At 35.7% G+C, this 13,702-nt stretch overlaps 1 protein-coding gene across 1 annotated transcript in view; it reads left to right on the top strand.

The window, feature by feature from the left end:
* The window catches only part of gak (cyclin G associated kinase), a 47,488-nt gene that overhangs the window by 13,036 nt on the left and 20,750 nt on the right, over window positions 1-13,702 (top strand). The window contains exons 7-11 of the mRNA XM_077521315.1: window positions 2,194-2,283; window positions 3,531-3,666; window positions 3,747-3,859; window positions 7,746-7,863; window positions 8,948-9,065. Coding sequence (XP_077377441.1) covers window positions 2,194-2,283; window positions 3,531-3,666; window positions 3,747-3,859; window positions 7,746-7,863; window positions 8,948-9,065 — 575 coding nt within the window. The remainder of the gene's footprint in view (window positions 1-2,193; window positions 2,284-3,530; window positions 3,667-3,746; window positions 3,860-7,745; window positions 7,864-8,947; window positions 9,066-13,702) is intronic.

Here is a 13,702-nt window from a genome sequence, read left to right on the forward strand (position 1 = left end):
CGTAGGGATGTCTTTGCTATGGAACTCGCTCAAGCGCTTAACCCCGTGAGCATCAGAGCGAATTGGCGTATTTGTATTTTAAAGTGTCACCTGATGAAAGCCATCAGCGCTAATTTGGGACACATGTGTTTGATCATGTCAGTATAACGCATTTCCTGGTATGATAGTCAGTTGGTATACTTAATATCCGTTTATGTAATTTCCACGGACATATGTGCAATGTACAGTCGGCGGTGGGCTTTGAACCTGCGACCTGCTTACTGTACATGCACTCTCCCAACTGCGCCACTGAGCAGTATCAGAAAGCCGGTCAATATGGTCTGTTCTATGTATGGGAGTGGGCGTGGAAAATGAGACTTAGAAAAAATTCAGTGTCCGTCCCATTAAAACTGAATGGGGAAAAGTTGATCTTTAACATTAAATTATGTACTGTAAGTAATATGAAGTCAAACGATAAATACCCCGAAAGGCGTGAATATTGTCAGCAAGTTGAAATTTGAACGGTGTAAATCGGAAGTATTATTTAGGAGTAGTTTGATTGCAAAAAGTGTTGAGAATAAAATGCTATAATAAGTATAACTTGACTAAGCAATTTCTGAAGAAATTGCGTGGGATGCTGAAAGCCAAATGCTAATAGCTGAATGCTAAGCTGACTGCTAATAGCAGAATGCTAATGAAGGAACTTAAAAAAAAAAAAAAGTTGCTCCATCCGAGGTTTGAACCAGCGAACCATTCGTAGGGCTGCCTTTGCTATTCACCTGGCTCCAGCACTTAACTCCGTGAGCCACCGGACCTGTGAGTAACAGAGCGAATTGGCGTATTTGTAATTTAAAGTGTCACCTGACGCTGAAAGCCATCAGCGTTAATTTGGGACACATGTGTTTGATCATGTCAGTATAACGCAATTCCTGGTATGATAGTCAGTTGGTATACTTAATATCCGTTTATGTAATTGCCACGGACATATGTGCAATGTACAGTCGGCGGTGGGCTTTGAACCTGCGACCTCCTGCTTACTGTACATGCACTCTCCCAACTGCGCCACTGAGAAATATCAGAAAGCCAGTCAAGATGGTATGTTGTATGTATGGAAGTGGGCGTGGAAAATGGGACTTAGAAAAAATTCAGTGTCCGTCCCATTAAAACTGAATGGGGAAAAGTACATCTTTAACATTAAATTATACGAGTACTGTAAGTAATATGAAGTCAAATGATAAATACCCCGAAAGGCGTGAATTTTGTCAGCAAGTTGAAATTTGAACGGTGTAAATCGGAAGTATAATGTAGGAGTAGTTTGATTGCAAAAAGTGTTGAGAATAAAATGCTATAATAATAAGTATAATAATAAAGGTTAGAAACAACATATGTGGGATGCTTTCAGCATCCCACAATGATTTAATAAATAATAATTTTTTGTATGCAATTTTTTGTACTTTATTTGATTCAATTTTTTGGTGTTCTAATCGGAGGTATTATTTGATTATGCGTAACAAAAGAAGTAACAAAAAGAATCGAAATGTATTTTCCTCCGTTTTATGGTGTTCAATTAGAAGATAAGGCCTTTCGAGTCTTCCTTCCCATTAAAAGGCCATTAAGCCTTTTTTTTTTTTCCCCTCATGACTGCATCCGTCGGAGAAAAATGACTTTGACAGACACCAGACGCTTTTTGATTGAATAATCATGCGGCAGCCCAGGATGTTTTCTTCGGCGTTGACTCCGACGAGATGCGCCCCGGAGATTGCGCTCGTGTAAACCCGTTGATATGCGCGCATCCGTCATGCTAATTAAGGACAACCACCTGTGTTACAACGCCTCGTTTATTGGATGATCCTGTGCCCATCTGAAAACGATCATCGATTATTGTGGGGATGCTGAAACAACAGTAACTTTGACACGAATATTTTTTGGTTTAGCGACGCACAAAAAACCAAAAACAAAACGTAGTTGACGTCTTAACGTTAATGGCGGCATCCGTCATGATTTTACTAATCGTTATTAAACCTTTTTGGCGGTCAAACAGTTAATGACACCAAACTTATTTTTCCACATGCAACAAATGACCACGCTCAGATTTTCCAAGACCAAATTCATCAAACTAATGCCATGTTATTCCATGTTCTGATTTTTGCTTTGTGATGGTATAGCTACTGTTAGCATTGTAGAATTTTTTTTTCTCAACCCCTCCCAACATAGATCACAAGGAACACCACTCCAGCATACCGGACCCCGGAAATGATCGACCTCTACTCCAACTATCCCATCAATGAGAAGCAAGACATCTGGGTCAGAACTCCGCTTTACTCTACTCTCTTGTGGCTAATTAGCTTATCTTATTTTAGATTAGCACAATACTAGTAGAAGCTGTTGTTGGGATGGATGCTCATATTTGGCATGCTAAAGGAGTAGCACAATGTCCACAACTCAAGAAAATGGCATGTCAAAAATGAAATCTTTAAAAAAAAAAAAAAAAGAAAAAAAAAAAGAAAAAAAAAAAAGAAAAGAAAAGTTTTGTTCGCCCACCCCCTACAAAACAGTTTTTTTTATTTCTAAATTAGCTTTAAGTTGAATGAAAGATATGAATGCATCCAAACCCATTTCTATTACTTGATGTTTGGTTTATTGGTTTTGAACATATAAACATGAACACATTACAAATGTAACAAAAAAACCCAAGTTAAAATAAAAATTTAAAGGAAGCAAGAAAAATTTGTCACCAATAAATTCCATAATTTACATGTTCAAGGAGTAGGAAGAAGTACACGTATAGTCGTACTCCCTATCATAGTTATGTACTAAGTTGTTCCTGTTCAATAACATGCAAATCAAATTAAAACAAACTGCCGAACTGTGGCAAAGTTGGTTATTGTATACTTTGTACGTTATTTGAGCTGTTTGAAATTCAATGAGGTCATAGAATTTGAGAGTATTTTTAACTCATTCACTGGCAGCCATTTTCACAGAAGCAACCCCCTTCGCCCTCGGCGGTTTTACTGGATTTTGACGGATTTTGCAAGGCCCACAGAATATTGTGTTCTAGTGCTATAAAAACATGGAACCTACCAAAAGAAAGATTAAAAGTGTATTTCTATCTGTTTCCATTTTGCAACAATTACCTTTAGAATATAGCTATGTTTCATCATTATTGACAAATCTGGTTAGAATTTTGAGTATTTGAGCTTTTTTTTCAACATGGCCCTGTTGATCTCTTATACTCTGTTGCCACCTGCTGGCCGTTTGTGTAATAACTACCATTTCTTCAACTGTTCTGTGCAGTTGACAGGCTGCATCAAAGTGTGCTCTAGCATAAAGAAAAACAAAACGCATAAATACGTCTTTGGCACACTTAAAACATTTAATATAGAACGTATATACGTTTTTGGGAGCAAATGAGTTAATTTAATGAATTACAGATTTGTTGGCTCTAAATAATGTGAGTGATTAATTACTCGTCCTCACCCAATGAAAATTGTTGAGCAATCGGGTCGATGAGCAGTCAAATTTGTAAATTTATTGTGTCACCGCCCCGGCAGGCCCTGGGCTGCATCCTGTACCTGCTGTGTTTTAAGCAGCACCCGTTCGAGGAAGGCGCCAAGCTGCAGATCGTCAACGGGAAGTACTCCATGCCGCAGAACGACACCAAGTACACAGTCTACCACGATCTCATCCGTAAGCGCGGCACCTCGGTGGTCGATACTCTTGAACGCGCGCGCGTATTTTGTGTTCGTCAACCGTTTCCATCTTGGCAGGCTCCATGTTGAAGGTGAACCCCACAGAGCGTCTCTCCATTACCGAGTTGGTCAACCGGCTTCAGGAAATCGCGGCGGCGCGGAACGTCAACCCCAAGTCTCCCGTCACTGAGGTAGGGGCTCAACTTTTTTGCACTCTCCACCCTAGTGTTAATTTGTGTGCCATTTTTAAATTTTAGTCTCAGTTTTAGTCCAATTTCAGTCACACTTGTTAGTTTTTATTACAGTTAGTCAACCTCATCTCATTTTTATTTAGTCCATTTAATTCGACTGTAAATATTGCATTTTCATCTTTGTTTTAGTCCAAGAAAACATAATTTTATTCGTCTAGTTTTAGTCAACAAAAACTGTCAACGTTTTAGTCTAGTTTTAGTCAGGACAATCATTTTACCCCTGTATATTTTTTGTCAGCTTATTACATGATTGAACCTTTTTGGGCCTAAAGCTATTTCACGTCAAATTTTCTCATCTTTTTTGATGAAAAACAACTTGACACACAATCACAGTGTCAACAAGTGGCTACTATGGCTCCGTGCTATTAGCTAGTAAGTTAGTCAGCATTAGTTTTCAGTTGCATTAACATTATTGTTGGAACGTTATAGCCGTTGGGATTAATGTTACAGTATAACTATAATTAACCTTTTTTTTTTTTTTTTTTTTTCTTTCTCTTGGTCCGGTTAAAAATGTGTTGACGAAATTATTTTTGTTTAGTGTTCATTGACAAAATTAACACTCCACGTTCTTGTCGAAACAGCACAAAAACAGACAATGAAATGCGAGTAAACACAAGTGAGCTAGCCAGGAAGCTAGCTAACCGCTAGGCACTAGCATCAGATGCTAACATAACAGTCTATGTCATAAACTCCCTTCCCAGTCAAACCAGTTAGGTTGATATCATCTTTAGTTTGCTGTCCTTTTGTTAACGGGTGACCCAGCCAGTTGGCAGCTAGCCAGCTAGCAGCTAACGTAATGATTACCTGGTGCTAATGTTAAGTTATAACTATAATTTACTTTTTTCTTTTTAACCTTTCACCGTGAATCCAGTTCCTGTCTGTCCCTTGTTTGTGCTGTGTGTCACATGACAGTGTCACATGACGTGACAGATTAGCAGAGACAAGATTTGACAAAATCATATCATTTTCGGCAGTTTTTGTTCATGAACTAAAATGTCCATAGAATTTTGTCCAGTTTTTTTTTTTTTTCATCTTGTCTTCATTAGTCAACGAAAATGCATACTGATTTAGTGCCAGTTATTATTTATTAATGAGTGTTTCAGTCTAGTCTGGTCTAGTTTTAGTACGGTGAAAAATGTGCGTTGACAAAATTGTTTTTGTTGACGAAATGAACATTACTCCGCCCTGTGTAACATTCTAGTTACAATATCCAATCAAAAACGTGATCATATCACATGACCTATCACAACACAAGATAAACATTTGCATGCATGAATCGAGGTCCAGCGGAATACACCTAAGTCTCGTCGTTTATGTATTTATTTATTTGTGTATTTATTTATTTATTTTTTATGAAGACCTCACGTCGTTCATCGTCAAAACTGGCTTAATTTTTGTGCAGGGGCAAGTGTATTTAGCGTGTTTGGGAATTTGGCAGACCCCGCTCCTCCATGCTGTTTTTCACACACCCCCGGCGCACCTGACAATTTGAGGGGACTGTAAGTAGGCTAGACTGTAGTCCAGCTAAGACCAGGTCTAAGTTGTGCAGCGCAGGTGTGGACAGATTGTGAACTCACCGAACAAGCATGGTCAGTATCTGAATCGTTTGGGGGGGTGTCACACACGGGCAGCAACGAGTGGAAGTTAGGCTGCGCTTTGCACTAGAATCAACAACTTTTATTTTTATTTTTTGGCTTGGATGGGTTGCACCGTCAGGGTTATTCCTGGCTCAAATTGAGGCAGAGGTGGTATCATCCCGACTATGATGGATAACTACCAATACCAGGTATCGGTGCCAATACCAGTCTTATTTTAAGGAATCGCCCCTGTGACCGTTTTACGATCAGGGACAAGAAATTAGAAATGATATGAACACAAAGTTGCCATTAACGTCATGCAATTTTAAGGAAAAAATAATATATTGAGATATAGAAGTCTTTCTTTAAAATCATCTGTCGTTTATGGGTGGGAATTTTATTTACTAGTGGTATCGGTATTTGGTATCTATCAGTGGTGGTGACTACTTAAGAGTTGCTTATTGTTCGGGGTAAAAATATATGCGCCATGATGTGCATGTATTCTGTAAATTCAACTGACGCGTTTTCATTTACATTTTTTTGTTTTTTTTGTTTTTGTTTACAGGCAACATATAATAATTCCTTGTTTCAATAATAAGAATAATAGTTCCAATAAGAGGTGGCGAGGAGGCTGGAGGTGGCGAGCAAATAAATAAGGTGGAGGTGGCCGCCTCTGAATTTTGTACACAGGAAAAACCCTTGCACATTGATTGATTTGTTTCGTCATATTACGGCCCTTCACTTATTTATAATGCGGGCGGAGTCATTTGTCATTAACATGGAAGATTTTATTTATTTATTTATTTTTTTACTTAACCGTGTTCACCAGACAGATGGAAATGAAAGCAAATCACCACTTGAGCCCCCACTGGTGCCTCACATTTAGCAGTTAAGTCCCAATCCTTATCCCCAATCATGCCACTAATGAGCAAATCTTCCACCAAAGTTGCGATTTATTCCAAGCTGATTTCAAGGTAAAAAAAAAAAAAAGCTGCCGTTTTAGTTGCCATTAGATCCACAATCGTCATTAAAATCAATTACTTTCCAGCAGTGGCTCCCATGATCAGTGAAAATCAACAAATGAGAGAAAAAAAAAAACAAGAAAAAAAAAACAAATAAACAACAAAAAACAAACAAACAGAAAATTAATTTGGTATAGTTTTACAACTCCCACGTGCTTTAAACACATTTTAAATCATTTAAAAACAAATTTAAACTTATTGGAAGCTTTTATTGGGTCACCAATTCCTATTGTAGGGATGCGCTTGGAAAAGCCGCATTTTTATGCACTCATCAAAATTCATCTCAAATCATCTTTGCCCATTGAAATGAATTGAAATGTAATTAACTGGTTCTAGCGCCCCCCCCCCCCCCCCCAAAAAAAAAGAAAAAGAAATTGCACTGTTTTTAATAAGAGAAATAGTATTTATTACTCTAATATTGTACTTTGTTAAAGTATACAGCAATTAATGTAAAAAATATAAACGTTTTTAACCACATTTTTTTGCTGTGATTTTATGGACAGGGCACCCCCTTCTGGTGTGTGCACATTGTATAAAACAGAGTTTTATTAGTTAGTATTAGTTGTTCTTTTTGGAGGATAAAGAATATATGCCTAGTGTGTATTGTTAAATTGTCTCTCGACATGTGTTACTCGACATATTGTGTTCCAATTTCATCTTCCTAAAGAGTCACAATAATAACGTAAGACCAATGCTATCCCTTAGCCTGTCTATGGTGTTTTGCATTGTTTGTTAGCATTAAGCTAAACAGCTATGGGGTTGTTTTAAATATATGAGTAATTGTTGAGTTGGTTTGAGGGTCAACGTCAGCTGGGAAGTCGAAAGTCCAAGCAAAAAAAAATGTGCCGAACTGTATCTCAAGACTCCGCTTTGATTTGAGGAATCCACAAGCAGAGGCTGGCGGGCCCCTCAGTTTGAGAAGCGACCGTTTTCCTGCACACGAACGACTCTTTCCATAATAAGGGCGGCGAGTGTGTGCTAATCTGATTAGCGTTAAGAAGGGGGTTTCCCTGCTGGCTGTAAGAAGATTATTGTCTTCCACCTCCTCCTCAACTTCCTCTGGAGACGTCCAACTGACCACAGGGATGACAAAGACGGAAAACGGAGTAGATACCGCTGATCATCTTCTTGGGATTTTTTTAGTTTAAAAAATATTTTTTGAAGGGAATGATGTTGACCGCGTACTACTGCTGGCGTCCCGTGTATGACGGGTACGAATGTCTGCAGCTCCTGGAGCAGAACGGAGGCTTCGGAAGTAACGGGGCAGTGGCGACGGCGGCGGCAACGACGAACACGGCAGCGGTGGCACCTGCTCAGATTCAGCACAATCTTCACAGCAATGCGGGTGAGCGACCTTTTTTGTCTGTGAACCTAGTACCATTTGGGATGCAACAATATCCAAACATCGCCATACAATATTATCACGATAGGAAGGTCACGATACGATAATTATCACAATATTGTGGGGAGGTTAGTGATATAAAAAAGGTCAGTATTGGGCTTTTGTATATTACTGCAATGAAAAATATTGTAAATAAATATGTCTAATAAAATACATACATACATATATATACATATGTATATTATATGTATGTATGTATGTATGTATGTATGTATATTATATGTATGTATGTATGTATATATGTGTATATATGTATATATGTATATATGTATATATATATATATATATATATATATATATGTATATATATATATATATATATATATATATATATATATATATATATATATATATATATATATATATATATATATTTTAGGCCTGGAACGGTTCACTGAATGCACGGTTTTTGGTTTTGTGCTGACGGTTTTCGGTTCAGGTCGGTATGCAGTGACTTAAAAAAAAATAAAAAATCTAGTATGTCATGGAGTTAAGAAAGTGTATATTATTCACAGCTAATTAATTAATTTATTAATTTATTTATTATTATTGCTATTATTATTATTGTATTATTTAAATTATTATTCAATTTATGCCAGTGGCATATACTGGAAGGCATAACAAATAACTGAAGGTAAAACCAACCTGTGTGTGTCCCTCTGTTGCCATTCATACAATTGACAAAGTCATGGTTACCTGCAAATATGCAGCTTTGTGTTCAGCTATATAATCCCAGATTTCACACTAAGTATATTTGTGACTAAACAGAGTTAAGATAATTATTTTAATATGCATGTATATCATGAAAAAACTAAATAAAATACATTTATAAATTAAAATATATCATGAAAAAATAATAAAATAAATTTATAAATTAAAATTAAATGTACCCATTTACGTACTAACAATAAGAAAAGAGTGTTATTATTATTATTATCATTATTATTATTTTTTTTTATTCTTTATTTTTATTTTTTTTAATAAATATTTTTCCCCACTATTAAAAAAAAAATAAAATATTGTAAAGGCATCTACGATCCCGAGCAGTCAGGCAGCGGCTTCCTGGACATCCTCAAGGGAGGAACAGAGCGCTTCCTGACCAACATCAAGGATACTTCCTCCAAGGTCATCCAGTCTGTAGCCAGGTAAGATGCTTGTTTTCCACATCGTGTATTATATGACGATCTGTTTTCTATTTAATTGTCGGCCCTTATGTTTTTAAATACAATTGTGTTGTGAACCATTTGAAAAAGGACAGGTGTTCCAAATGAATGGAACATTATTGATAAGTGAAAATGATCTGAGATTCGAGGGTGAATAATGGACAGGTGTCATATTCAAGCATAATTATTCAACTTTAAGATCACCTTGTCTACATGCAAGGCCATTACAGTATCTTAACTCATTCGCTGTTGCAGAACCCAACCATTGACTGCCGCTGACGTATATATCCGTCAATTGCGTTTTTAAAACCAGTAGCCGCATACCAATTCCTCTGAATCTCTTCAGATCCTGGCCAGTGACAAGCGCTTTGAGTGCGATTTGCACTGCATGGACGAAGCTCACACTCGACCAAAGCGAAACAAAATGTTGGCGTGAAGCAGAACCTTTAAAACGAAATCTGAAATTTGGATTGCCCTGGGGACATAAGATTGTTTATAAGATGTGCTGGGTAGAATTTTTATTTTCATCTCAAATTACAGGAAGACATAAATATTGTTTGATATTACATGCAGTTTTTTTTTAATATTTTTTTTTTTAAAGTGTTTTCTAGTGAACAGGACTGCCATTTTTTTTCTTCTTGTAATTAATATTGTACATTTTTTTTTTGTAAATGCTTTCGTCAAAAAAATGTAGCATAACATACCACATGTTGACATGGGCATTACAAATATTTTCATTATATTTAAATATTGAATCGAGTTGCAACCTAAATAGTCCAAATTAAATGATATTGCAACGTAAAAGAATCCGAATGAAATCAAATGGTGAGGTTCTTCACGATACCTTCAACATTTTTTTGCAATCGTGAGAGATGGTGCCGCAGTTCAGAATTCCCATTGAAAAGTTCCACCTTAAAAATGATTTGCAAGTCTAAAAAATGACACTTGAGTTGTTGGGAGTGTTCCTACAGTTTTCCATCTGTTTGGGTGTATTCATTGTTTTGCATTTGTTTTAGTCATTTTTGTTTATTTGTCTTTCTTTTTCTCCTCTGTGTCCAATCCCTCACTTTGTCTCCATCACCTAGCAACCCAAGGTAAACAATGAGCCTCGGGGAGACCAGCTCCTGTAGTTTCTGTGTTTGATTTAGAAGGACTTCAACTCTGCTACGTTTGTTTGTTTTGTCTGCAAAATAATTGCTCAATTGCCTAATAATTGCAAAATAACTGATTCGTGCTAACATCGTCACGTGTTCCATTCTCACTTGAATTCCCACACCAGCATAATCTCATACGCATGTCATTTAATAAGCTTTTGTTTTGAATCTGGCGCCTGTCATTGAATTAAAGGGGACATATTATGGAAAGCTGCCCGGTCAAAGGTGTGCTGTTCATTTTTTTAAACAATGAATTTTGCACTTTAATAATAATAAAAAAAAAAAAGATGAACTGCTTGCTGTTGATGAGGACAAACGCTTACTGTTGACCTTTCCTAAAAAGAAAGCATACTTAAACTATTAATATGCAGTGTGTACAGTGGACCAGGGTTATTTTAGGTAACTAAAACTAAGGAAAAAGCTAAAACTAAAATTAAAAAAAAATTCGTTACCGAAATAAAATAGACGAAAATGCTTTTTAACAAATGAAAACTAACTGAAACTACATTTTATGTTTAGAAAACTAACTATAATTATAGCAAAAATGTCCTTTGTTTTAGTCTTTAGACTAGATTTATTTTGACATTAGCCAGAAAAAGGGATGTTTGACGTATTTTTGAAATATTGCACACAAGTAATACACATTTATATAAAAAAAACTAAAACTAATTCTGAAAATAACTACAGTGTTCCCTCGTTTTCCGCTGGGGTTAGGTTCCAAAAAATACCCTCAATAAATGAAATCCGCGAAGTAGTTAGCGTTATGTTTTAACAACTCTTAGAAATGTTTTAAGGCTCTAAAATCCCCGACCGCACAATTTATACACTTTTCTCATTGAGGCATTTACATGTTCTCACATTTCTCTCTTGTTCAAACATTGACAATGTTCAAACCTTCATAAATTTTATAAAATGGTTATATTACTGTAAAAAAATATGCAAAATTGCACTTAAAAAAAATCCGCGATACAGGGAGACCGCGAAAAGTGAACCACGTTATAGCGAGGGAAGACTGTACAACTAAGCGAGAACAAAGCATTTATTAAATAACTAAAATGAATAAAAACTAACAGAACCACCCTGAAAACGAATTCAAACTAACTCAGTTTAAAAAAACAATACTCAAAACAAAATTACAAAACTCTAATAACCCTCCAGTGGACCCATTGAACACCTTCACCACTATTTGCGGATTTTTTTTTTTTTTATTGGATCCCCTGCTTTCAAAGATAATATATTTAGGGTAAAAAATTAAATTGTCGCAATCATAATGAGCGCCAGTCAGTGATTGATTTTCGATGATTTGAGGTTGGGCCCGTCCCTTGTGAAATGCTATATTTGAAGTGAAACGTCATAATGTGTCCCCTTTCAAGGCTAATCAGAGAGGTTTTGTCATTGCATGACTGATTGCAGCGTCCTAACCAGCGTCACATGCTCCCTAACGGCACATCAATGAGTTTAGCGGATGATCTAGAAGCTTGTTCAAAAATTTTTGAGCATGACTCTAATTTAAAAAGCAAAAAACACGCTGTTTTACAGCACTTTGAAATTGAAATTGAAACCAAGACAATATTGAGGATTTGTGGCATTGACGTGAACTGTTTTCAGTTCATGTATTGATTACACATATTAAGCATTTTATCCGTATAAAACCTCAGCTTACCATAATTAGTGAATTAATCAGCTCGTACAATGAAAACATGGTCATTTCACATCTTTTGCTGTTTCATATAATAATAATAATTAGGGCTGTCAAAATTAGTGCGTTAACTTTGAGTTAATTTAAAGTTCCTTTAACACCACTGATTTTTTTTTAGCGTGCGATTAATGACCACCCCTTACTTAATAAATAATATAATAACTTAATCAATTTTATAATAATGCATACATTTGTGGAGATTAGGGTCACGGTGTATTTTACAATTTTTAAAAATGTGCATAATTTCACAAGTTACTTCATGTTAAAGATGAGATAACTCTTAATATGAAAAGAAAAATGCACTGAGCTGTCATCAATGTCTTACAAATGCAATTATGCCATCTAGTGGCAGAAAAAAATGACCAACCCAAATCAATATCAAACTCATTTTTACAGTACAGTACACCTTTTTAATTTTAACTCAATTTTATGAATTATTATGAAATTATTGCATCAATGACTAAAAGATGCAACCATATTTCTTTTAGTTTAACCCCCCCCCAACACACACACACACACACACACACACACACGCACACCACACACACTTTTATATTAACGAGAGTATGGAAACTTAGAAAAGAAATATTTTATTGTACATTTATGGCAGATATAAAATTTGTGATTAACTCATTGACTATCAGCCATTTTCACAGAAGGAATCCCATTCGCTCCCGGCTGTTTTACTGGAGTTTGAGTGGTTTTGCAAAGCCCACAGAATATTGTGTTCTATTGCTGTAAAAACATGGGACCTATCAAAAGAAAGATTAGTCTCTTCTTTCATCAGGAAAGAAAAGTTTTTCTATCTATTTCCGTTTTGCAGCAATTCGCATTAGAATATAGCTAAGCTTCATCAATTTTCACAAATCTGTTTAAAATTGGAAGTAAATGAGCTTTTTTTTTCAGCATGGCCCTGGTTGAGCTCCTTTGCTCTGCTGCCACCTGCTGGCCGTTTGTGTAATAACTACCATTTCTGCAACCGTTCTTTGCAGTTTAGAGGCTGTATCAAAGCCTTCTATGTTCTAGCATGACAAAAAAAAAAAAAGTATTAATACGTCTTTGGGACACTTAAAACATAAAAAAAAAAAAACGTATTTATAAGTTATTCGGAACAAATGAGTTAATCGTGAGTTAACTATTTAATTAAGTCATGTGATTAATTACGATTAAAATTTTTAATCGTGTGACACCCCTAATAATAATAATAATAATAATAATAATAATAATAATAATAAATTATTGTTATTATTATTATTATTATTATTATTATTAACAACATTGGTTATTTGGATTTTTTTGTGTTTAGGCAACATTGAAATATGAGCATTTTTTTTCTACTATTGAGAAACAACATAACAGGAAATTTCTGCCCGTACAATAGACATTTTTTGTTTTGTTTTGTTTTGTTTTTTAACTTGAAATCAGTTTAATTTGACTCACAGTTATCAGAAGGATAACCTTGACACATTCTCCATTTTTATGCTTTCAAACAGGCCAATTTCACCAGCAACATACTAGGAGGGTTATTATTAATGCTGCATTCGAAGATGGTCGGAAGTCGGATATATCCGAGTTGGTTTTTCCTAGTTCCGAAAGCGTTCGAGGCGAAAGTAAACAACCAAAATGGCGGATAGTGATAAATAGTTTTTTATTTTGGTCCTCAAAACTCATGTTGACCTCTAGCAAACTTTCGCAATTTTGCTTCATGTATTGTTTTGGTCTTATTTCATAAGCATTCCATTCAATTAAATAGTATAATTTCATGC

The sequence above is a fragment of the Festucalex cinctus genome, chromosome 5 (genome assembly GCF_051991245.1).
Source record: "Festucalex cinctus isolate MCC-2025b chromosome 5, RoL_Fcin_1.0, whole genome shotgun sequence".
Classification (NCBI taxonomy): Eukaryota; Metazoa; Chordata; class Actinopteri; order Syngnathiformes; family Syngnathidae; genus Festucalex; species Festucalex cinctus.